The sequence below is a fragment of the Heloderma suspectum genome, chromosome 4 (genome assembly GCF_057233095.1).
Source record: "Heloderma suspectum isolate Gila_16-S chromosome 4, 16-S_ref, whole genome shotgun sequence".
Classification (NCBI taxonomy): Eukaryota; Metazoa; Chordata; class Lepidosauria; order Squamata; family Helodermatidae; genus Heloderma; species Heloderma suspectum.
This window is the reverse complement of record NC_139461.1, coordinates 307,866,408-307,892,168: the sequence shown is the minus strand read 5'-3', so window position 1 is coordinate 307,892,168 and position 25,761 is coordinate 307,866,408. Positions and strand designations below refer to the sequence as shown.

The following is a 25,761-nucleotide window of genomic DNA, read 5'->3' as shown; positions in this document are numbered from 1 at the left end:
ACCCGCTCTCCAGAGGCGCCCAGGGAGAAAGCGGATCCGGCAGCCGGGTGTTGGAAAGGCACCTCCCTGCCTGCAAGAAGCCCTGCTCGGGCTGCATGCATGCAGCCAGCAGCCGGCTCCGCACGTGGGGCAAGAAGAGAAAGCCCGGCTCGTGCGGAGAGCAGCTCCCGTTCTCAGCCGGCGCGGGATGGCGCTGTCGCTCACGGGTGCTACGTGCCGCGACCCCACGCCCCTGAGGCTCGCGGGAAAAGCCGCGCTCTTCACACGCCTCGTCCTTCACTCGAGGGCCTCGCGGCATTTCCCATAGGCACGTGCGCTTGGCAGAAGATCTGATGCCGCCGCCCCCGGCCCTTCTCTTCCCTCCGCTCGGCCTGGACTCGGTCCAGAAAGAGGCTAACGCGGTAGATGCCATCACCGGCTGCTCTTCTTGCCGCCAGCGCCTCCTTTGCCGGCTGGGCGGGCCAGAGACTCGGTTCCTCAATTGCAGGCCCTCCCCTCTTCTCTGGCTATTACTTCATCGCCCAAGTCCCGCTGCCGGGGAGGGAATGCCCGAGCAGGGCCTGGAGTTTCTAAGCAACTGGCACCATACACCAACAACAGCTGACCCCACTCGCGCTGCATCATTAGAACTTTGCCAGACTTAAAAATAAAATCGGAAATATGTGTTTTCCACTGGTCTTAGGTGACCCCTGTGAAAGAGTTGTTCGACCCCCAAAGGGGTCGCGACCCACAGGTTGAGAACCGCTGCTTTAGTGTGTCATGCGAATTTTGAGGAATGTAATATTCCTGTCTGGTGTGAGGAGAGACACTGACCTGGTTCACATGACACGACAACCCACCGTGGCTTAATTTACCAGTGGGGGCTGTCATGTCATGCTGGGTGCCAATAACCCATGATTTGTTATAGGGTCATTTGAGGGCTGTCTAACCATCAAACAACCCCTGCTGCCTGGATTTGCTTGACACAACAAACCATGGCAAGCTGGGCAACCGCAGGCAGCATGCAAAAATGGCACCCATGGGTGCCCAGCACAGTGCGACTGCCCCTGTGGGTAAATTAACCCTCAGGGAGCTGTCATGATGTGCAAACAGGGTCTTTATCTGAGCACGGGCTCTTCCATGCAGTTAAGGCTCTTTGCCATAGTCTTTGTGAAAGCCAAGATTCCAGATGGTGTGCAGATGAGTGTCATAGCAACTTCCCTGGTCTGTGCATGGCTGTCCAGTCCTGAAGGAGTCTCGTTCCCAACATGAATTGTCGTGATGTTGCCTCTAGGATGCGGAGGAGTGTGACAAAGCTGGGAGTGTGGCCACATGCCAGGCAATCATGAGAGCTGTGATTGGGATTGGGATTGAGGAGGAGGACCGGAAGCACACCTGGATGGAAGATGCAGATAGCGTAAGTTCAGATCCTGAGTGCAAAGGTTGCCTGAGCATGGAATTAATGTGCCTAATGTGGGGTATTGATGGGTCAGTGTGGCTAATGTTGGGGTGGGTGCTGTGCTCTGTGTGGGACTGTGCACCGATGTTTTTGATTACCCCAGCCTTGCCAATCTGCATCTGAGCCTTCTTTATGGTCATGGTGCTACCTGTAAGGGCTGATTCCATTGGTCTTCTGACATGTGCAAAAGCTGTGTGCCATAACTGAGTTGTGTGGTATTTGAATGCTTAATCTGGCATAAATGCATTTGGTGACCATTGTGCTCCACTTCTTAACCCAGCGGGCTCTTTTGAAAGAAGAAGAAAGTCTGGGGCGCAGCATTGTTTTCCTCATCACAAGCCAGTTTTGAAACCCCTCTAGAAACCCCCAAGCAGCTTGTGATGTGTTGCAGGGTGCACTGCGAAGCCCCCAAGGAGGGACTTTGCTGCATTTGCACTGCTCTCTCATGCACATTTTGTATTGTGGCCCTTGCACCCAATTTTAGGGCAAATGACAAGAAGATACTGCACTGTCTAGACTAGTTAACCCTGCGTAGTGGTCACCTCCTGGTTCCACGCTCTGAATTACTAACCTGGAGTTGTGACTCAACACACATATGTACAGTGACAAAAGGGGTTATCGGCCCTTTTACCTTTCTGGAGTCATCCTGGTTGTGTGCTTAAAGTTTGTCAGAGTAACTGATCTGCAGAAATAGCTCTTGAGTATACACACAAAGTTACGATAGGGAAGATGTATAAACATTGCCCTGTTTAGCTCTTTGTCACAAGAATAATTCTGTGTTTTTCGTATTCATTGCTGTTTCCCACAGTGTGTTGCTCACAACGCTCTGGAGTGTGCCCGGGCAATCTACGCCTACGCCTTACAAGTTTTCCCCAGCAAGAAAAGCGTCTGGTTAAGAGCGGCCTATTTTGAAAAGAATCATGGAACCAGGTACAGCATACTGTGTGGTGTTCCCAAAGATTCTGCTTGAAATCGGCTCATGATCCTTACCATAACTGGGCGGGTAGGGGAGTTAGATTCACTTGCTGTAGCTTGAGGGAAATCTTACAGCCCAGCCTTCCCCACCCTCTGGTGCCTTCCAGATGTGTTGGACTGCAGTCCCCTTAAGTCCTAGCTGGCATGGCCATTGGCACATCTGGAGGGCACCAGGTTGGGGAAGTGTCAGGGGCTCCTTGGAGTCCTCTCTCAGTCTAATCCAGTAGCCAAGTCCAGACACAGACAAAGGAATTCCTTTCAAAGCTTTATTCTTCTTTTACAACTTAACAACTATACTGATTGCAACTAGATCTGAGCAGCACAGTACCTATGCCCTACGTTGGAACAGTTGGTCCCCGTTTGAAAGGGAATTACTGGCAGACCCCTGAACTTAAGGACTAGGGAGAGTCCCTCCCCTTTTCCCTTGGATCCTCTGGGCGCAGCCGTTGTTTGCGCGCCAACCTGGCATTACGCCTCCTTTCCGCGCCCTCCATCTGGCGCCGCTCTCTGCGTCTGCGTCGCGCATCCACCAAGTCTGCTATCTGTGCCTGGTCACTCCCTGGACTGCTAACTAAACTAGGAATGCTGGTGGGAGGAATCTCTGTTAGCTGTTGGTCCTGGGAAAGAGGAGCGCGCTCCTTTCCCAGGAGCGACTGCTCTTCCTCAGAATCAGAACTACTCTGGGATTCTATGGGCTCATTGTCCACCCTGACAGGAAGGCTGCTATGGCCATATAGCAGACGCGGTATGCTTTGTCATGACTCCATCTTTGTGGCAGCGAAGCTTGTGCGGGAGATGTACCTGGTGTATTATGCTTAGTGATGTGGTTCTAGGTCTCTTGAGTTGTCCCATGTATATACATGTCCCATGTATATGGGCCTGCTTCCAGTTGCATCAGCCCCTCGACCCATCTAGCCCAGAGCAGTCTACTCTGACTGGTAGCAGCAGTCAGATTTGTGGTGTGGGGCCTCTTATATGTAAAACCAAGGCATTTGTGTCAGATTGAGGGATGCCTTGCTACACCATTTTAAAAAGTGTACACGTATCCTGTTTCATAAAAGCTAATAGTCTTCAAAATAACTTTCATAAGAGTCATGGAGACTGGGATGTTTTTAAGCCTTTGTCACTGTGATTCGTCGGGCACAATCCAACACTGCCGATCCACTTATGCTATTGACGTATCACTAGCATAAGTGATCTTTAGTGATATGCCAATAACATAAGCTAGCGTGACAGGTTTCCCCGGAAACCTTGTTGCCCCAGTTTATGCTACTGGCATACTGTTAAAGGTTGCTTATGTTGGCAGTATGTGAGCAGCGTAAAGTAGGCTGGCAGTGCTGGACGCTGCCCATAGTATATTAGAGGGCTGAGAAATGCTTATTGGCATGACTGTGGCTCATGTCCTCCAGAATATCAAGATATCTATTCTTATTTATAGCCTCTCCACATACCTGATGAACCACTTCTGGAGGGTGCTTTCCAGGAGCTGATTTCAGAGTCTGAGAAGTGGGTAGCAGGTTAGGGCGCGGTACAAAATTTCCTCCATCGTCTTGATGAAATAAGTGATAAAAGGACTCTTTGACAGTAACCATTGGTGGAGCTGGCTGACAGCACCCTGAGTGTCTAGCAGCTCAGTGTTCCAAGTCACTGGTGCCCTTGTTCTGTTCTTGTAGAGAATCTTTGGAGGCTCTTCTGCAGAGGGCTGTGGCTCACTGCCCCAAAGCTGAAGTCCTCTGGCTCATGGGAGCCAAGTCGAAGTGGCTTGCTGGAGATGTACCTGCTGCCAGGAGCATTCTGGCTTTGGCTTTCCAGGTGAGTGCACATCTCTGCACAGCTTTCACCGTGTCCATTGTCATTCAGACAAGACCAGACACCACAAGGGGGAAGCACTCCTGTGATGAGGGAATCTCTTTTTTCGGTGGCAATAAAATGCAGCAGGAGCCCATCGTCGAAACTTCCTAAGCATCAGAATCCAATCTATTATCTTACCTTCTCTTTTATCCAACCTTTTGGTCTTTTCACCAAGCTTCCTCGAAGTTCCTAAGAAATGAAGCATGTTGCCTATGTAAATGGACACAGGCATGGCTTCCAGCAAATACTCCCACGTGGAGCACCCTTTCATACTGGTCACTTCTATGAGAGGCCTTAAAGTATTTTTGTTTTATTTATTTAAAAGATGTATAGACCACCCTTCAGTGGAGCTCCCAGGGTGGTTTACAAAAACTAAATAAAATACACAAAATATAACAAGAGGAAAAATACATTGCAAACTCTGGGTGAATAAAAATGTATTTGTGTGGTGCACAAATAACAGTATTCCACAAACAGGACACCACTACAGTTTTGGTGGTTTCAACATTTACTTATTTATTTGATTTGTACTCTGTCCAACTGACCAATGCCCTTTAGGCGGTTTACAATCATAAAACCAAACAGCAACAAATACAACAATAAAAGTTGTTGAGAATAATACAATATTCAACATTAAAAACGTTAACAATTTTAAAATATTAAAAACATTGAGGAGCCGGCAGTAAAATTAATTATCAAGCAAATGATTGAGGACTAAATGCCTGCTTAAAGAGGAAAGTCTTAACCTGGCATCTAAATATATACAGTGAAGAGCATCTACCTGTGGAAATGTATCTCCCTGCAGTGGGGGGGCCACTGCAGAGCAGGCTTTTTTGCTTGCTGCCTGCCTGCCTGCCTGCCTACCCACAAATGCCTGTTTTAGTCATTTAGAGCACATAGTGTAGGGGAGAGAGGGTGAACCTCCAGCTTTTTTCCAATTTACAAAAGCATCCATGTTTGATCACTTGAGAGGGATCTTGCTCTCTCTAGGCAAGCGGCTACTTACAAGCCTGCACCAAAGCATTATTGTGCATGTTTGCATGCACAGCTTTGCGCTCTTAGAAATCATGCATCCCTCTTTTTTTTGGATGTAGGAAGGGCCACACCTCTGGCCAGAGAGCCTGGATGCTGTGGGCTTCTCTATGCCAGAAAATGGTGATCAGCAGCCAGGAATCAACACTTTTCAAACTCTGCTGTGCACAGGTACAGGAAAACTGTGCCAGACAGATTTTTTAAATTTTAAATAGCCCTGTTTAGAAGGAGTAGAATATGAGTTAAAATACGTTTTTTTTAAGCATTGGGGACAAAAAGGCATCCTTAGTGTTACTTCAGGACGCCACCAGGGTGCTGGTCTCTTTACAGAACATGGGACTACCCCTGTCTAAGGGGCTTATAGTAAGAAGTAGGACTGATGGCAATATTACAATATTTCTGGCACCAGATTAAGACTTCTTTTTGCCCCAGTATTCCAAAGGGTTCTCTTTCAGTTTGCATGCAATTTATAGTCTTTTGCTGCCTTTTTAGTCTGTAATTGTTATGAAAGGTATTTCTTGTTTTTATTTTTGATGGATTGATTCTGTTGCTATACTACTTTTCTGGGACCAATCAAGTCAGTCTGGAAAAAGTTCAGTGTTTTTATTTTGTTTAACTGATTTTTATGTCATTGCACACTGCCTTGGGATCCATTGGATGAAGGCTGGTTGGTTTAGAAATATTTTGAATTAAAAAAATCAATAAAAAGCAGGTAAGTTGCCAATCTTGAAAGGTCAGGATTGGCAAATGAATATTTCCGATCTGTTGCTCCTTTTTAACGCTGCCCACCTACTCAAGGACGTGCCTGCCTGGAGCAAGAGTGTCTGAGGCAGCAGCAGCTTGCTTTCAGGTTCCCAAGCAAGGAACCTGAAGGAAGTGTCAGCTGATGGAAAACCAGAGGTTCTGCATCGTTGCTAGCACTGTCAGCGAAGGCGAGTGGGAGAATGTGCAGTCCGCACAGAGCTGCCTCAGTTGTTCCTGTTGGGCACAGCAAGTTGGCATCGCTCACCCAGAGCTATGGAAATGAATGTTTCTAACTTATGAGGGGCCTTATAAGGGAGTGCCATCTCCCCACAATTTTCTGTGCCTCCTTAGGCCTCCCTCATCTTTTGCAAACTATTAAAATGGCTGTCCCTTTAATTTTGGTAGAACATCTAGTTCGTTTGTTCTCTCTCTCTCTCTCTCTCTCTCTCCCTCCCCATCCCCACCCCCTGTTCCCACATTTGGTGCTGGCCCATGTGTGCCATTAGTTGTCTTTTCAGCACTGCAGCTGAAAGCTCAGTCTCCATTGAGTAAATCAGAAGTTTAATTCCCAAACTGTAGAGGAGTAGAGTCAGAACAGGACTTGGCCTGATGTATCTTGATGGCAGATTGGTGAAGCATTTTAAAATGGACTTAGATCTTCTTATGTGACTTCCACAAGTGTATATTTGTCCCTCTGTTCTTCAGGCCAACCCTAACAGTGAAGAGATTTGGCTGGCTGCTGTGAAGTTGGAATCTGAAAATAACGAATACGAAAGAGCAAGGAGGTTGTTGGCGAAGGCTCGTAGCAGTGCCCCAACAGCCAGGGTAAGCCACATGTAGCTCTGAGGATGCTTTTGCATTGAAATCACTGCCACCCAGGTTATTTATTTATTACATTTATATCCCACCTTTTTTCCTCCTTAAGGAACCCAAGGTGGCTTACACAATCCTCCTCTTCCATTTAATCCTCACAACAACAACCCTGTGAGGTGGGTTGGGCTTAGAGTCTGTGACTGGCCCAAGTCACCCAGTGAGCTCCCATGGCCAAGTGGGGACTAGAACCCGGAACTCCCAGCTACTAGTCCAACACTCTAGCCACTACACCTCACTGGCTCTGTTATGGTGAACATCTGAAGCTGCCGTGATTGAATCTGACCCAAGGCAGGCAATCGTAGTGCGGTGGGAGCGGCCTGATGACCTGCCACCCACCCTGCCAGCCATATGATGTGAGGTTGGGGGAAGCCCACGCTGCATCAAGAGGATCATCTGATGTGGCCACCAGGAACCTGCTTCGCCTCACCCATGCCCTCTCTCACTGAGGAGAGGATACAAGGCAGGCAAAGCCGCTGCTTTCCCAATCCCATTGCAAATCCACTGTGATCCACAACCAAATAGTAGTCCCAGAGCCATGGTGCGGAAGGGAAAAGCTTGGCAAGCTGAGGATTTGTTTGGCTTGGAATGCACACTTGAGCGCTCTCTCTCTGTCTTGCTCTGTCTCTCTCTCTCCCTCTCTCTCTCTCTCTCTGTCTGTGTGTGTCTGTGTCTGCCTGCGTCCTCTCAGGTCTTCATGAAATCTGTCAAACTTGAGTGGGTGCTCGGGAACATTGCTGCAGCTCAGGAACTTTGCGAAGAAGCGCTGAAGCACTATGAAGACTTCCCCAAGCTGTGGATGATGAAAGGGCAGATTGAGGAGCAGGAGGAGCTGATAGAAAAAGCCCGAGACGCCTATAACCAAGGGGTAAGGGCAGAACCTGTTTCCCGTCCCTCCTCCCCACCCCCTTCTTTGATTCCTTGAGGAGAAGATGGGCTATCTCTAAACTCCTTCAGTAGCTTGAAAATATCTCTGCAGTCCAGTATCCCTGTAGAAAGCCAAAAGAGAGCAACAAAGGCCAGACTCCTGCTCAATCCTATTCAGCTATTGCATCAACCTTGCAGATAGGTGCCAGAAATTTTTCAGATGTGTCAGCAATTTTGCACTATTGTGTTAGTGTCCAGCCTGAGCTGTTCTTGTCTACAAGGATTAATGACTTGTTCTGGGAAAGTGACTTGAGTTGCAGGTCTCCTTTAAGTACCTGACAGATAAACCAGGAGCTCTGAAGATGTGCCCAACTTGAGGACTAATGGGAAAAACTCACAAAAAGACGAACACATTCTTGTCTGCTCTCTTCTTCCATCGTGGTGAGGAGATGATGATCATCCCTGTGGTGGAAGAGACTGTGCCTGTAGTTTTGCAGTTGGGTGTGCACTTGTGCGTGCTCTAGTAAGGATTTCCCCCCTTCCAACAGCTGAAGAAATGCCCTGGCTCCATACCCCTCTGGCTCTTGTTGTCCAGGCTGGAAGAGAAGGTGGGCCAGCTCACCCGAGCAAGAGCCATCTTGGAGAAATCTCGTTTAAAGAATCCAAAGAACCAAGACCTGTGGTGAGTAAGACATCTTACAGAAATTCCTTATCTTTCAGTGGTCTGCCTTGGGGATCTCTTAGGTATCTCTTGCAGCTTTCATAACATGGTGCATTTCCCTCCTACAGGTTGGAGTCGGTGCGGTTAGAATACAGAGCTGGGCTGAAAAACATTGCTAATACGCTGATGGCCAAGGCTCTGCAAGAGTGCCCCAACTCCGGTAACAGAGGAGTCATTTTTCTTTTCCACATAGAGTCTCCTGCTGACCTTTGCTTAAGATGGGATTTAATTTCTTTAAAAACCCATGAATTAGTATCACGCATTGTGGCCAGCTGGCAGCCTGCTCTTAAGAAAGCTGGATATGCCTGCTGTTCATACTGCATGAGACCCCTTGCATTATATTTCCCTGCAACTTGTACATCCAGAGCATTTCTTTCTACTGTGAATAGCGGAACAGAAACATAACGCAAGCGAGATCCTTGGTTGTTCCCTAAATTTAAATGGATCTTGGGCAACCTAGGAATGTGAAGCTTGGCATTGGGGGAGCATTGTGGCGGAGTATGAGAAACATTGAGTAAGAACACTGTTAAATGGTTTGCCAAGTTAGCAAACTGCTGCTCCCAGACCCTGTTGATAATACTTTGGGAGAACAGATCAGAAGCAGTGTGCCAGGAAGTTGAGCTTGAGTGGAGGGATAATTGTAGTCAAAGCCCACAGAATTTCCTGGACCAATGACCATGGGCATTAAGCCTGATATCTCCAAAAACCAGAGAGTATTTTCCTCAACAAAGCAAGCAAAGTTGCTTCCTTGGGGACATCTTTTGTGGGGTGCATTGAACACCCTGTGAGCCCCAGTGCATTTCCTGATGATATAACTCTTGTGAGCTTGTGTGCTCACTTCTCCCTCTTTCTTCTGCACAATTTCTGCCTCTTCCCTCTTCAGCATGAACCACAGCATGGCTCTGGGCACTGAGATTAATGCTCACCAGTGTTGGAAACTGACTTGTTGCAAAGCTACATCAGGGATGGGCAACTGTGGGAGGTCTGGGGCTTCCCCCCCCAAAATCCTACCACTGGCCGCAGGGCGTTGTGAAGTCTGCGGGATACCACAAATTTTTTTTAAAAAAATAATCACTGCTTTGCTGCTGACATTTGGTAGCAATACAAAAGGGTGGTGTTTTTTTAATACAAGTGCCATTTTTTTCATTAATTTTTTTAAATGTTTCTCCATGGCGCGGCAAGCCCAAGTTACACCCTTGTTAACACAGAGTGGAAGGGAGGGATTTGCTCAGGAGGAAGAGATGGGGGCTAAGAGAGTGGGGAAACATTAACTCGGCACCAGGCCTTAGTGGAAAAAGTAGAATTTTTTAAAAAAATCCATTAAACTGTATGCAGCTAGGGTATGTGCATGAAAAGATTCTTTATTACAGAACAATTTGTGCAGTGGCCAAACTTCATTTAGGGCCCTTCATTTGACAGTAATGATTTATAATGTCCTCCTCGGTAGCCTTCCACGTAATCCAACATGTAGAATTTCGCGACATTTAGTTAGCAGCATGTGCATCATTCCCTCTAATACTGAATGTGGGTGATTGTGAGCTTAGCAGTTTGGAAGTTTGGGGCTACCCAAAAAATAAGGTGGCACTTTCTTCATACTTGAGGGATTCCCCAGATATGTAGGAGTACCTTTATTTGTACATTAAAAGAAAAAGAACTTAAATAAGCAAAGTGGCTTGGCAAAGGCTTAAGTTCAGTGGCTTCCAGGACCTATGGAATATTGAGGGCGCTGAGCTATAAAATGGGGGGCGTAAAAATGGAGTCGGCCTGCTTGAGCCCCAAATAGTTTGTAGTGTTCTGGTCAGGGGATTAAGTTTTGGGGTGGGTGCGATGAGCTTAACCTCGCCTCTTCCTAGCACTATCTCTCCCCCCTCACCTGTTGTCATCTAGGGGTTGCACTAGATGATTTCGGAGGTCCCTTTCAACTCTGATTCTGTGATTATATAGCAGTAAAGCTCTTGGGTTAAGGCCTAGCAGGCAGCCCCAAAGCTGGACCCTATTCAGCACAACAGTGGGAGTTTGAGAGAGAGAGAGAGAGAGAGAAGCCATTTTTCCCCTCCTCTCCTCCTGAAATCTCCCCTACCTATGAGGGACCTGAATAGCACTACCAGACTCCTGTTCCAAGCTGACTGGAGATCTGAACAGGAGCGCTCCTCTGGGGGATGCATATGTGTGCGTGCGTATAATGAGAGAAAGAGAGAGAGAGGTTGGTGTGAAGCGGCACACAGCAAAACAACAAGGAGGTGATCCACTAGGAATGTAGTCATTCTTAACGTAAAATATATAAGAAAGATAGAAAGACTAACAACAGTCTGTTAGTCATTCTGTTTTTCATATACGTGTGTGTGTGTTTGTGTGTATGTAGCCTGTTAAAATGCCTGCTTGCCTTTAGGAAAGGAATAGACCCATTTTCTTTAGGGTTTCTAATTGATTGCTGTTAATTTATGAAAGAGGAAAGCTCACCAGGGAGGTAAGTGGAATACTTTGTGCCTTCTTGGATCTGGATAGACCATCTTGTGTCTCTTCTTGGTCCACTAAGTTCCAGTCTTCGGCAAGCCTCTGCAGAGACATCCTTGTTCTGCTTTGAAACGTGTCAAACATCTTCCAGATGGTGCATGTTTCAGTTTCCTGACACATCTCTCTCTGGAGGGTTGTACTCGGTCTTGTTTGCTTATCCCCAAAGAGATGAGAGCTGATGTTTGAGAGATGCTCTGTGTGAGCCTATTTGCTGAAATTAAAATTCCACACCTAATGGCTTCTTCTCAGCTGTCTGTGTGGTCCTGATTGATTACTGGCTTCTCTGCAGCCAAGTGCCAGGAGCAGCCATAGTTGCCAAGCTGCCTCCCATGGAAAGGTTATTAAGCGAGTAAAGGGCTTGCAAATTTTCAGGTTCATCAGGCCCACTGGGCCATATCTGTTTGTCTTCGGATGTTGAATGGCCTGACTGAAAAATGCTCCCCTTGCTAATGTCAGCGGGTGCTTCAAACAGTTCCGTCTTAGACACCTGAACATTTAAATAAATGCAGGGGCTTAGTGGATTGATTGGCGGGGGGGGGGGGGTTGCAGATGCAGGATAAAACTCCTTTATAAACGTAGTGAAAGTGCATCCAGCCAGATCCCGATATGTGGGATCCTGACAATCCCGGAGCAGTGGTTTTTTCGACACAAACTCCCAGTCTACATGGGATTCCCCCCCGTCCCCCCGATGGGCCGTCTGCATGTGCTGCTTCTTGCAAATGTTCCATGGTGAATGCATCAAAATATTCCCTGTGCAGCACTTTCTGGGGAGTGCAAGATGCAGCCATTAGGCCATGCCCTGAAGTGCTGCTTTCATGGCAGCCTTGCCAAGCTGGATGTTGCTCATTTTAGGTCTTCTGCATGTCCAAACTGGTCAAATCCCAAGTGAATTTTTCTATTTAGTGTCTGGATTTTTATTGAATGCATTCATTTTGTGATGTTTATCTCACCTTTCCTCTCCGAACACAAAGCACTCCAGGCAAATAATATAATACATTGAAAACAGTCCCTAATAATAAAACCACTTTAAGTTCAACAACCACAGAAACATAGCTGCAAATCCCAAACCCATACCATAGAGCAGCGGTCCCCAACCTTTTTGGGACCAGGGATCGGTCCGTGGAAGACAATTTTTCCACGGACCGGGGGGGTGGGGGTGGGACTGGGCCGCAGTAGGGGTGTGGGAACCCCCCTTACCTTGGGACTGCAGGGGGGCGATCCATCCCTCCCCCCCCCCCCCGAATCCTCACCGACCTTGCTGGCTCCACTCTGCAACGAGTCTGCAGAGCTGCCGGCCGACTCTGGCCAGGGGAGGACTTCCGGCTGCTGGGACGCAAATGGCGTCTGTGGACGCCATTTACATCCCTGTTCTTCGCAGTAATAAGCTATTACTGCAAAGAACAGGGCTGGAGCCGGCTGGCAGCTCTGCGGACTTGCTGCGGAGCGAAGCCGGCCAAGGCCGGCGAGGATTCCAGGGTGGGGGGAGGGACAGATCGCCTCCCCCCCCCGCGGACCCAAGGTAAGGGGGGGTTCTCACGCCCCTACTGCGGCCCGGTCCCTAACAGGCCACGGACTGGTACCGGTCCGCAGCCCAGGGGTTGGGGACCCCTGCCATAGAGGAAGCAAGGGAGGTAAACAGAAGTCAGGCCACAGGCTTGCTGAAACAACTGATGGCAGAAGTTCAGTCAAGAGGGGACTAGATGTATCTCCTGGGGCAAGGAGTTCCACATCATTGGTGGCATAGCAAAGTAGGCTCTTTCCCAGGATACCACCAGCAACACAGTTCAAGCAGCAGTGGAACATGCAAAGGGGCTTCTGATTTAAATGGGTAGTCAGGATCGTATGGAAGGAGATGGTTCTTTGGGGGGAATGTCAGTAGTTAATCCCTCCTGCTTGTGTTGCCAGAGAGCACATCACGTCTGCAGGGGCTTCAGTGTTGAGAGGCTGAGCCAACACGTGCAGGAATAACGAACCCTGAATGGGGGCTTGATGGCCCTCATCCACTTCAGTTTTCCTGTATGGCCAAAGCCCTCCCAAGGCAGCCCTCGATTTGTATATATGTTGCAATAATCCCGGGCAACCTGACACTCTCTTGCGCAAGTTCTATTCATGGGGAACGCTCTCAAGCTCTTAAAGCTTTTCTGGCAACTAGTGTATTCAAAAGCTACTAGAATTAAAAGGGTCTTTTCATGAGAACCTAGTGGTTTGGCCTGGCAGTTATAATGCCTGCTGCTTATAAGCCATGGTAATTTGACATAGTCCTTGATTGGTTCTTATTCCCATCTCTTCTGACTGTGTAGGAATCCTCTGGTCAGAAGCAATCTTCCTAGAAGCCAGACCCCAGAGGAAGACCAAGAGTGTGGATGCTCTGAAGAAATGTGAGCACGATCCCCACGTCCTCCTGGCTGTGGCCAAGTAAGTAATGGTACCTGTTTATTATCCAAAGGAGGGTCTATAAATCCTGCAAGCCAGGTAGCAACGTTGGGTATGTTGTCCAGAATCCAGAGCTGTTCAGGTTCTGTTCTCTAAAAAAGATCAAGAGTCTAATCCTATGGGTACATTTTGCTAAAGACTGAGAGATTAGGAAGTCATATAAAGGTAGGAACAGTTGGAGTGTATCCGGCACTGCTCTTTGTTGCACCCTCCTTGCCCCAACAATCAATGCTCACTTTCATATTCCAATCCCTGGAGCAAATGTCTTCTATTCTTAAGATACGCTATTCAAACCCTCCAAGAAGTGTAATACTAATACAGGATTCCCCCCCCTCCCCCGAGTTGCTTTTCATAAGCTAGAGCACACTGCACGTAATTCCTGTGGGCACCTGTAGCCAAGGACTCCGCCAGATAGCAATGTTCTGATAGGCCTACAAAGAAGGACATTTTCTTTTCATTTGTAGCAAGCAGTTCTGTATCCCTTCATGGGTAGGGTCAGATGGCCTAACAAGGTCAACTGCAGCCTTCCATAAATCCACTTGCCAACAGGTGAGAGAAGCTCTGGATTTGGCGAGCAAGAATGTTCAGGGAGGGAGGCTCCATTACAGCAGCTAAATTGGGCTGCTGGGGAAAAATGTGGAGTCAGTTTTGGGGAGAGAGTCAGTATTCTCTGGCTCTGAATGGCACCTGCAAAGATTTCCTTCCCTTTCTGGGAATACTGTAGATCTGGTTGGCAGGCTGTGGGGAGGGCCGTTGCCACACTATTTTCTGTTTCTTTCCAGTACTGCTCAGTTCAGTTCTCTCCCCTCCATGTGCAAAGCTGCTTCCCCCATGCATGTTCCCCTCCCAGTCTTATCCTCCTGGACCTCAGCAGCAGGAGCTGCTTAACCCGAAGCCATCCCTCCCTGCAAGAATATATTCCTTCCAGTCAGCGTGCTCTGTGACACTCAGCTCAGGTGGAGTGTGGCAAAACCCAACAGGCCTGGCCAACATTGCTTCCCATGACTGCGTGTGCACCCCTAGAGCATGCCCCAGAATCCTTTGGGGCTCCTCAGCATACAGCTAACGTGGAAATGGATTCCTGAAGGGAGAAAGTTTCAAAACAACTTGTTTTGGAGATGCAGCATCACAAGGTGAATTTGTAGGTTCCTGCATCTGAGGGATTTCAAAGTAAGCCAGGAGTTTCAAGAGCACTGGTAAAATTGCTCTGTATCAGCAATCACTGCAGTTCTCTAAGGAAAGCCACCTAGATTTTCCCACTGGTCATCCAAGCAATGTTTCATTGTCTTGATCAGTGTGTCCTTCAGTGTCCTGGCCCTCTTACGGTGCAACCCCTGATCATCAACAAAGCCTTCTAAATAGCTTTCAGCAACATCGTGATGCTGTACCCTGCACATCTTACAGGTGGTGCTTCCTCCCTTTCTCAACCGTCACAGTTTAAAGCTTTAAAATATTAATGCTTACCAGACCGTGAAACGTATGTAGTGGAAAAGCTCAGCCTGCCCAACAGCGTTAAGTGACAACAGATTAAAATTGCTGGGTCTTGACTGAGCCTGTGTTCTGATGTGCAGAAATTGTCCCCTCTAAAATAGCAATGAGGCTGGTTCAAACTTCAGGACCTGTGCAGAGCAATGCCAGCTGCACGCTCGGGGGTTAAGCACATGAGTTCTGGCTCAGGCCTCAGGCTTCTTCCACAGCTGTGCTTCCAAGCCCTTGGCTGGATGCTTTCCAGGCAGATTTCCATACTTGACAACCGTGCTCTTTGGAGGATGGGATCTAATTTGGCTGTAAACTTGAGCATTGTACATAGTCCACCAAGCGTGCCTCTTGTGCAGCTCCCATTCATTTCAGTGAGGCTTGCAGGGGAGGTATTCCTGTGGCCCTGTGCCTGATGAGTAAACTAAACAGTCTTCCATTTCCTTATCTTTGTGCTTGTTGGGAGAAGGCTGATTTAGGGCTGTGTGCATGTGTTTGTATTTTGCGTGAGTCTGCGGGATTCCTGTGCCCATGTTGAATTGGGTGCTGAGCAAGTAAACCAAGAGGAATTCATCTTGGCTTGAACAGCTATGATACGTTTCTTTCCCTGGAACAGCACCTCTGTGAAAGGTAAAAGGTATTTTGTCTTCTGCAGTTTATCTCCTTACAAAGGGCAAAATAATCTTCTGAGGAGCATCCCCAAAGTTTCCTCCTCTGCACTGGATGTGAATTGGTACTTTGTCAAGACAAATGCCTGAACTGCTATGTATCATCAGAAAGCGACTACTAGTCTCATTACTTATCTTCTCTTTCCTAACTCTCTTCTGCCCAGGTTGTTCTGGAGTGAGCGTAAAATAACCAAGGCTCGTGAGTGGTTCCATCGGACAGTGAAGATAGACTCTGATCTGGGGGACGCCTGGGCTTTCTTCTACAAATTTGAGCTTCAGCATGGCACAGAGGTAATTAGATGGGAGAGATCTGCTGACTTTAATGGGACTGGCTGAGGAGACTTTGCTCATTTGGGAAGCTTCAGTGATGCAGGAACAGGGTCATGTTGCTTTCCATTTCTAGAAGATGAGATGGAGCTCCATTCCTGGTTTTTTTGGGATTATGGAAAGGGCTTCAGGGGAGGCTGGGTCAGGATTCTATTGAAACATCTTCATCTGCTTTATTCCTGAAGAGCCCTTTTTGAGGTGTGCAACTTTTCTCCCTTCGTCATTGCTCATTGCAGTATCCCTCCACTCGGTCTATCAGCAGTTCTCCTGATCTTTGGGAGGTCTTTCTAACAGGTTTTTAAACTTGGTAGTGCCCAGGATTGGACCTGTGGCTACTTATCTATGTCCCATCCCCAAGTTCTTGGGTAGAGAGGAGTAGCTGGAATCCCAGGGAAGCAATTTGCCAAAGACCAATGTGGAGTTTTCCATTGGCTTCAGCGCGACGAATCAGTTCTGCAAGTGCATGGACATAACTGAGGACTGTGGGAATGAAGGGTGTGGATTGGCCCTTTGCCTTCCAGACCAATAAAGTTGAAGGATATAACTTGTTGAAAAAGAACAGGAGGAACAGAAAGGGAGGTGAAATTGCATTATATGTTAAAAATACATATTTCTTCACAGAAATAAAGGAGGATGAGCTTGGTAGCCCCATCGAGAGCATCTGGGTTAAAATAAACGGAGCAAAGAATAAAAGGAACCTGGTGGTTGGAGTCTACTACCGGCCACCCAGTCAAGGAGAAGACGAGGATGAAACTTTTGAAAAGCAAATAGCCAATGTTTCAAGGAAGTAATGGGGGACTTCAATTTCCCCAATATTTGTTGGGAGACAGATTCTGCAAAACATGGCCCCATCAGGAAATTTCTGACTTGTGTGGCGGATAACTTCCTCCTACAGAAAGTAGAGGAAGGAACTAGAGGATCGGCTATCCTTGACTTGATCCTAACCAACAGAGATGACTTAGTGGATAAAGTAGCAGTTACAGGAACTGTGGGGGAAAGCGACCATGTTCTACTTGAGTTCTTGGTTCTTAAGGAAGCAAAAGCCGAGTGTAGCCAAACGTGTACCCTGGATTTTAGGAAAGCCGATTTTAATAAACTGAGAACAGTGATAAGTATAGTCCCATGGCAAGCGACTCTAACGAGAAAAGGAGTCCAAGATGGGTGGGAGTTTTTAAAAAAGAAATTCTAAAGGCACAATTACAAACCATTCCAAGGAGAAAAAAAGGTGGAAGACAACAGAAGAAGCCAGTGTGGCTTCACAAAGAGCTTAGAGATGACCTGAAAACAAAAAAGTGCATATATAGGAAGTGGAAAGAAGGACGAGCAACAAAGGAAGAATACAGGCAGGTAGTATAGAATTGCAGGGATGGCGTCAGGAAGGCTAAAGCTGAGAATGATCTGAAGTTAGCGAGGGATGCTAAAAGCAACAAAAAGGCGTTCTACAGATACATGCATAGTAAAAGATAGAGGAAAGAAATAGTGGTTCAACTATTAAATAAGGATAGCAAAATGCCCCTGGCAAAGGCGAAGTACAGGCTGAAAGGGCAGGATTGCAGCTTGAGATCAATAGGCATATGGTCTAGGAACACCTAATTACTTTGAATGAGTTCGACTCTCCAGGGCCAGATGAACTTCATCCTAGAGTAATAAAGGAACTGGCAGAAGAACTCTCAGAACCGCTGTCTATTCTCTTTGAGAAATCATGGAGGACGGGGGAAGTGCCAGGTGACTGGAGGAGGGCTAATGTTGTCCCTGTCTTCAAAAAGGATTAAAAGGAGGAATCTGGGAACTACAGACCAGTCAGTCTGACATCAATCCCTGGGAAAATTCTGGAGCAGATGATAAAGCAATCCATCTGTAAGCACCTTGAAAACAATGCAATGATTACTCGAAGCCAACATGGATTTGTCAAGAACGAGTCCTGCCAGACGAATCTGATCTCATTTTTTGATCAAGTAACCTCCCTTGTGGACCGTGGGAGTGCTGTAGACATAATATACCTTGACTTCAGCAAAGCTTTCGACGAAGGCCCCCATGATATCCTGATGAGCAAACTAGCTGAAAGTGGGCTAGATGAAACAACGATCCAGTGGATCCACAGTTGGCTATAGAATCGGACTCAAAGAGTGTTTATCAATGGGATCTTAAACTGGGGAGAGGTAATGAGTGGGGTACCGCAGGGCTCAGTCCTGGGCCCCTGTGCTGTTCAACATTTTTATGAATGACTTGGAGGAGGAGGTGCAGGGAAAGCTGATCACATTTGCAGATGACACAAAATTGGGCGGGATAGCTAATACCATCGAAGACAGAAACAAAATTCAAAGTGATCTTGATAAACTGGAGGACTGGGCAGAAAACAACAGAATGACATTTAATAGGGATAAATGCCAAGTTCTGCACCTAGGAAAAAGAAACCAAATGCATAGTTACAAGATGGGGGGTACGTGGCTCAACAACACTACAAGTGAGAAGGATCTTGGAACTGGGATAGATCACAAGCTGAATATGAGCCAACAATGTGATGTGGCTGCAAAAAAGGCATTTGCTCTTTTGGGCTGCATTAATAGAAGCATATCTCACAAATCCCAGGAAGTACTAATTCCCCTGTACTCAGCATTGCTTAGGCCTCATCTGGAGTACTGTGTCCAGGTCTGGGCACCACATTTTAAGAAGGATGCAGACAAGCTGGAGTGGGTTCAGAGGAGGAACTGGAAACAAATCCCTACGAGGAGAGACTGAAAGAACTGGGCATGTTTAGCCTTGAGAAGGGAAGACTGAGGGGAGATAGGATAGCGCTCTTCAAGTACTTGCAAGGTTGTCACAGAGAGGAAGGTCAGGATCTCTCCTCCATCATCCCAGAATGCAGGACATGGAATAATGGGCTCAAGTTACACGAAGCCAGATTCCAGCTGAACATCAGGAAAAACATCCTGTTAGAGCAATACGACAATGGAACCCATTACCTGGGGAGGTGGTGGGCTCTCCCACACTGGAGGCATTCAAGATGAGGCTGGAGGGCCATCTGTCAGGGATGCTCTGACTTGGATTCCTGCATTGAGCAGGCGGGTGGACTCGATGGTCTTGTAGGCCCCTTCCAGCCCTACTATTCTATGATTCTATGAAAGTGCACTCACAAAATGGGACAGTGGAGAGAGTTTGTGTAGGAACTTGTGCTTCCCTCAGGCTGCAGTCCTAAATACACTTACTGCCAAGGGAGCCCCGTTGAACACAGGACTTAATTTCTGAGTAAACGTGCACAGCACTGGGTTCTCAGGGAGGGTTCAGAGCTAGAAGATTAGAGTAACCCCTGTGCCATTCTCTGTTCTCATGTAGGAGCAGCAAGAAGAGGCACGGAAGCGTTGTGAAAATGCAGAGCCACGCCATGGAGAGCTGTGGTGTGAGGTCTCCAAGGACATCAGTAACTGGCAGAGTAAGATCGGCGAGATCCTGGTGCTGGTGGCTGCCAAGATAAAGAACACCTTCTAGAGCACCGGCTGTGTTGAACCACATCTTCGACACACACGACAGGACCCAGCCTCTTCCCTTGGCACACACTTGTTAGACTTCCTCTCCTTCGGCTGTAGCTCATGTAAAGACTTTGAAGGGGATGAGGTCACATTTAGAAGGAGGGCCAAGCATTCCCCTGGCACTTCCATGCATTGTGCTGGTAACAGCAAATTTCAAAATTAACACCTGTATGTATGGATGAGTACTTTATATACCAGCGTGTTCCAGAATTGCTAAGAATAGCAGGAACTTTGGAGTGTTGGTTGGCAGGCATTTTTTACTCTGATGCCTGAACTCTCCTATTGTTGCTTTTACCCCAGATTCCATGAAACACATCTGCAGATGGGCCATCCTTCTGGGCCTTTCACTTTTCTAATACTCAATTTGTCTAGTTTTGCCCTTAAACTATCTCCTGGCCGTTTAGTAGCTGGCAACCTGTAGAGCACACAGTCTATTTTTCTACAATAAAATATAAAATGGCTTGGAACCAGTTGATCATGGGGCTCCAAGGGATCTCTTGGAATTTATAGTTTTACAAACATGCCAAGAATGCCTTTTGTGAGGAAAAGGCTAGGGATCTCTAAGGGAACCTTCAGACCTGTCACAAGGCCACAAATTTTAGAGTTCCTCATGGGAAACCATGACATTGAAACCGCTACAGGTTTGCAGTGTAGACGTAACCATGTAGAGGCCTGGGAGGTAGCGATTGCTCAAAGCCTCATCAAAGATGGTGGGAGGAATGGCAGCAGGCAGAGGCTGAACATGTTGACATTCAGGTTGGGCTCAATTGGGTGTTCTCTACTCAGTCAGGACCTTGTCAAAATGCCTTGGTGAAGTTTATTTGCCTTGGCCTTCGGTGAAATGAAAAAATAAGACACAATTCTTTTCAGTTAACTTTTTTCTCTCTCCACAACCTTAAAAACAAGTGTTGTCTTACTAGGAGAGAAATGTCACAAAATACTGGAGGAGCAGAGCAGGTGTCAAATAGACCTTAGAGAGAGTATGTTTAGCCCTAGGAGTCTGTGGCTGAAGCTTTGGGTGAAAACCTCCTTCTCAGCATAGATGGATTTATTTAAAAAATGTATTTCCAGCATGACTCCTCACCTAGTCCCCTCTTAGCCCAGCACACCAAAGCTGTCCCATTCCCAGATCCCAGTGCCAGTTAATGCAAAATGTCTTTTGTGTATTAGGATATATCCATGTGTTTCTGCATGGCTTCTTGGTGAGAAAACCCCCCTCTCTTAACCAATGATTGTACATAGTATGAAGCTGTAAAATACAATCCTGTTTTTGTTTTTTTGTGATGTCATTTTTTGGCTCTGTTTTCACCTGTGTGTGCTTGAGGGATTAGGACAGGTTTTTGGATTTGACCAAAAAAATAGGTGGGAATGGGGGGCAATGCATTTGCCATGGCAAACACCTCAAGTGGGAAAGGGAGACATGGGTGTTCAGCCATGCCATAGACATACACTGTGGCATCTGCAGTGTCTTCCTTGTTTCTTCTCTTTGTTCTCTTAGGATGTAATCCTACACATGTTTAGACAGAAAAATCTGACAACTTCCAGCATTCCCCAGCTGGTTTCATGTTCTAAGGAAGATACCATGTTTCAAGCAACCTAAGGCTGAATAGCTGAGTCAAACCAAAGTCCTAACTTTGGCCAATAATTGGGCTCTTTCTCCCCCAATGTTTTTTTTTTTTTGGGGGGGGGTGTTCTTAGCCAAATTTATGCAGTATCAAAAGCTCCTCCCCCACCCATAGTTTATATAGTGCCAACTTTGTTACAAGTGTTATAGCCTTGTCACAAATTTGGGAGTACAAAATCTGGAAAATAATAGGAGAAAAATCTTGAAAAATGGTTCCCTGAAAGACCCTGTGCTAGGCAACTGTATGGGCAAAATAAGGGAAGAAACACCTCTCGTCCTTGTGGGTGTGGAGGAAAGCTTGCCAGGGTGTAAGCTGGCCTTCGGCAACCTGGTGCTCTCCAGATATTTTGCAGTGCAACATGGGTGATAGGGTGATGGGAGTTGTGGTCCAAAACGTCTGGAGGGCACCAGGTTGGGGAAGGCTGGTGCAGGCAGCATTCAGTGACATCTCAAATGCCCGGGCAATGCAGGCTGAGATGCGACTTTACAGGAATCAAGCAGATGGAACCTGAGTAGCACGCAGGGCTCCTTGGCTCTCCCGCTTGGCTGTCCTTGGGTTTCTCTGCTTGGACCCCAGTCGTGACCATTTTTTGTGTCAAATCTTCACTATTGCAGTATAGTATCAAGCCACAAGCCCATTTCTCTTATGGAGCTTCATTTTGAATCTGCAAACATCTTTCTGTTCTGGTTCTTGAAGGAGAGTTTTATTTACATCCATCCTCCTCTGCTGGTTGAAAGGGGGAAATGCACCTTCCCAAACTGATCTCCGTCACTGTGTCACTGCTTTCTTGTGAAGGGCTCGAAGCCCGTGTTGAGCTGGTCAACGCAGGATTCTGCTTTTAGCATCCTTTTTGCAGTGTATCAATACAACTTGATTAACAACAAGCTAAATTAGTTACTCCATTTCTCTACCAACCATTAGTTGAAGCTCGCCGGTATCCTATTGGGGGTTGGGGAGCTATTCCAGCCCCAGAGGCTGGATTGTCTCTTTGGATGCTCCCCTGAAAGGGCTGGATCACCCCCTGATGTCAACAGGGTTTTTTTCTCTGTGCACATACACGATTTCTCTGTGTCTGTGCATGGAGAAAGTGAATGCCTGCCTCTTTGCAGTGACAAAGGCAGCCTTTCTGTAGCGCTTACCAGGGAAACCCCACAGTGAGGGGAGAGGGAGGAGCTGGTGGGCCAGATGTCCCCATCCCTGGGCTGATGTAGGCTTTTAACCACCGCTATGTCTCCAATGGCTGAGTCAGCAGAGCCAAGTTCCGTTCTTGTGGCAAGATGCAATTCTTGAATTGTGGCTGGGTTTGAAATAGGCACTCAGTTTATAAAAACAGGAGCTGCCCTAGGCAACATCAGTGCGTGTCCTCCCCCAGCTATAGATTCAACTACTGAGCAAACAAACACACTCTACATATATTATGCCACCTCCCCATTCTCTGTGACAAATTCACTGGAGTTCTAGGAACACAGGAAGCTACCTTAGATGCTCCAACTCAGTATATCTCAGTACTGTCTGCACTGGCTGGCAGCAGCCCTCCAGCATTTCAGACAGGAGCCCTGTCTAGTGCTGGCAGGGCCTGAACCACAGACCTTTTGCCTGCAGAGCATGTGCTCTACTCCATTGAGCTGCAGCTGTTCCTCACGGCCACGTGAGCACCAGGGACCAAGCCTTCGCAGCAAAGCCATGCAATACCACACAATGAGACATCGGTATCCCGGAGAATGTTGAAGCACTTTTGGCTGCATCCGGAGTGAAGACAGCCATTTTCCCTGTAATGCTCTGTTTGTCGTTAGCAAGCAGATATGCAGAAATGCTAGTGACTGCTATTTGAACAATATTCACGGCCCTCGAGTAGTTAGGAAAGAAACCTTGCTCATTCTCAGAAGCGGAACAAGCTGCGTGGAATGTCCTCGCCCGTTCTTGGCCGATACGGCGGCATGCAAACTGAAAGGCATCATTTTGGCATGGCCTGTTCTAGGACCTCAGAATGCATTTTCTGAAGTCTAAGGAGGGTGAAACCTTTTCATTGTGGGAGGGGGGGGGGAGGATTGCAGATCATTTAAGCCAGCTTCCCCCAACCACCCTCTGCATGTTTTGGACTTCCACTCCCATCAGCCTTAGCTAGCATGGCCAGTGTTTAGGAATGCTAGGCGCTGTTATCCGAAACATGTGGAGAGCACCTGGTTGTGGGAAGCTGTGTTAAGCCTTAGGCTAATCTATACCATAACAATAGGGATTTATTCTAACTAATAATATTTCAATTCTCAGCAATTATAATTCACCTGGTATTATTTTCTCCTTTTGTGCGGAAATCCAATACACAGCTGCAATCACGGCTGAAAGTTCCATTTGGCCACACACCCCAAAACAGGCAGCAGCCAGGGTGGCTGAACCCCCAGCCAGTATGACCAGTATCGGGGACGAAGGGAGTTGTCATCCAAAACATGGGGAGAGCACCAGGTTGGGGAAGGCTGCTCCAGAGTTTTAGACGGAAGGGTTCACCCACCCCTGTGCGGAGATGCCAGACAGAGGTTAAAACTGGGCTCTTCTCCATCCAAAGAAGGTACACTCACCGAAATGACAGCATCTCTTGTAAATGGATTGTTGTTGTTACGCCTTTACATACTGTTGCACCTCTGCCTCTCAGGAAGAGTGTCACAGCAAGGGGAAGACCAGCCTGGGCCCGTGGGTTTGTGTGTGTATTTGGGGTTGGTTTGTTTTTTAAATTACCTGAGGCTTGTAAGCCACCTTGTAAGCCAATTAATGTAATTGAAAGATAGGGTATAAACCTTTAAAAAAATAATTTTAATTTGGAACAAAACCCACTGAATGTTGGGCTAAGGTGCTACAAATGCTTGGCTGCTTCAATACAGACATTCAGCAATAAATTTACAGCTGTCTTTCTTTAAAGAGTTATCCTTTCCACAAGTTATTAAAAACATAATGGGTTCTCTGTTCTATATTATGCAACTTTGGGAGTTGCCTGCCCTTTTCATGCAACTCTTCTCCCATGAAGAAGTGAGCTGCCTGTTGCAACTTGGACAGAAGGGGGCAACAGGGAGCCATCCGTTACCTTTCTGAGGCATCTTATCTCTCCCCTGAAATCTTATGTCTGTAATTCTGTGCTCCATTTTACATGCAATAAGAATAATAATTTTAAAAACCTCAAAGCCTCCCAAGCAAGGTCTATGATATTTCTGTGACCACTGGCCCAGTTTTTGCAGTCTATGCCAGCCAGCTGGCACACAGGGCAAAGGCTAGGCTTGGCCATATTGGGATGTTCATGCCAGATTCCAGGCCTTCCTCTGGAAATGATGGGTGACCTTCATTCTGTTTGCTTAGCTTGTTCAAAGGGTCTGGAAGTGGCCTCTTGTGAGGTGTGTGTGTGTGTGTGTGTGGGGAGAACACACACACATAGCCCCCTTCTGTATGTAGTTTGAAGAAGAACACTCTGGAAAATGCACACAACGCCCTTCATACAAAAACCTGGCATGGGGATATAACTGTGGAGAAAACTTTACCTTGCTTGCAAGGTGTTAAAGGCACAGGAGCCTAGACAAGTTTATCAACTGTTTCAACAAGAAACTGGGTTATCCTGTAACCATATGAGGCATAACCCACTGGGTCTGTCTCTCAGACATTTTAGCAGGGCAATTTTTTTCCTGGCACTGACAGAAGTGTTGGCAAAAGGTTCCCTTGCTACATTGTTGTCCATTCAGCTGCTGTGAAAAACACAGGAGCATAGCTTCTAAAAAATTAAAAAGTGGCAACCTGTCCCTTAAGGTTTTAAAATGCGTGTGTACGTGTCTGAAGCAGAAAATGGTATCGCTCTTCCCGCCTGGCAGTCCCTTGGCTACATTAGTCCGAGCACTGCAGCTGTTCTAGAAAAAGAAATCTAGTAGAGCAAGAGGCTTTGCTTTGTGTGAAGGGTACGTGAGGATGCGTTGTTTTCTAGCCCATTTAGAAGCGAGTCTTGGTGCGATCCTTTAGGCCCTGCTGGTGCAACCGAAGTGGTTCCTACAGGGCTTTCACCATAGAGATTAGGGGTAGAATCATAGAATCATAGAATAGTAGGGCTGGAAGGGGCCTATAAGGCCGTCGAGTCCACCCCCCTGCTCAACGCAGGAATTCAAGTCAGAGCATCCCTGACAGGTGGCTGTCCAGCCTCGTCTTGAATGACTCCAGCGTGGGACAGCCCACCACCTCCCTAGGTAATTGGTTCCATTGTCATATTGCTCTAACAGTCAGGAAGTTTTTCCTGATGATCAGCCGGAATCTGGCTTCCTGTAACATGAGCCCATGATTCCATGTCCTGCACCCTGGGATGATCGAGAAGAGATCCTGGCCTTCCTCTCATAGATCTCATAGAATCATGGGGTTGGAAGGGACTTACAAGACCATCAAGTCCAACCCCCTGCTCAGTGCAGGAAGCCTGATTCCCAGGGTCTCCCATCTAGGTACTAACCAGGGCTGATCCTGCTTAGCTTTCAAGATCAGACAAGATCAGGTGCATCCAGCCCTTTGCTCTCTGGGACAGCCTTGCAAGTACTTGAAGAGCGCTATCCTGTCTCTCCTCAGTCTTCTCAAGGCTAAACTCAGAACAGAACTTCTTTCAGTCCAAGGGCTGAACTGTATTTGGAGAACCTCTCCTAGTGGTGGGTGGGGCCAAAAACAAAAGGGGGGGGCCAAAATA

At 47.2% G+C, this 25,761-nt stretch overlaps 1 protein-coding gene across 2 annotated transcripts in view; it reads left to right on the top strand.

Annotated features, from left to right (window-relative positions):
- Positions 1-20,717, top strand: part of PRPF6 (pre-mRNA processing factor 6) — a 39,408-nt gene extending 18,691 nt beyond the window's left edge. Inside the window, exons 12-21 of one of the 2 annotated variants that reach the window (XM_084854407.1) lie at positions 1,274-1,396; positions 2,247-2,368; positions 4,087-4,225; positions 6,746-6,865; positions 7,602-7,778; positions 8,326-8,459; positions 8,567-8,658; positions 13,313-13,427; positions 15,754-15,880; positions 19,250-20,717. In XM_084854407.1, the coding sequence (XP_084710533.1) occupies positions 1,274-1,396; positions 2,247-2,368; positions 4,087-4,225; positions 6,746-6,865; positions 7,602-7,778; positions 8,326-8,459; positions 8,567-8,658; positions 13,313-13,427; positions 15,754-15,880; positions 19,250-19,402 (1,302 nt within the window). In that variant the 3' untranslated portion in view covers positions 19,403-20,717. Of the gene's footprint in view, positions 1-1,273; positions 1,397-2,246; positions 2,369-4,086; positions 4,226-6,745; positions 6,866-7,601; positions 7,779-8,325; positions 8,460-8,566; positions 8,659-13,312; positions 13,428-15,753; positions 15,881-16,537; positions 17,132-19,249 lie in introns of those variants that run through there. The other variant, XM_084854408.1, reaches the window with a different exon arrangement.
- The last annotated feature ends 5,044 nt before the right edge of the window (positions 20,718-25,761 follow it).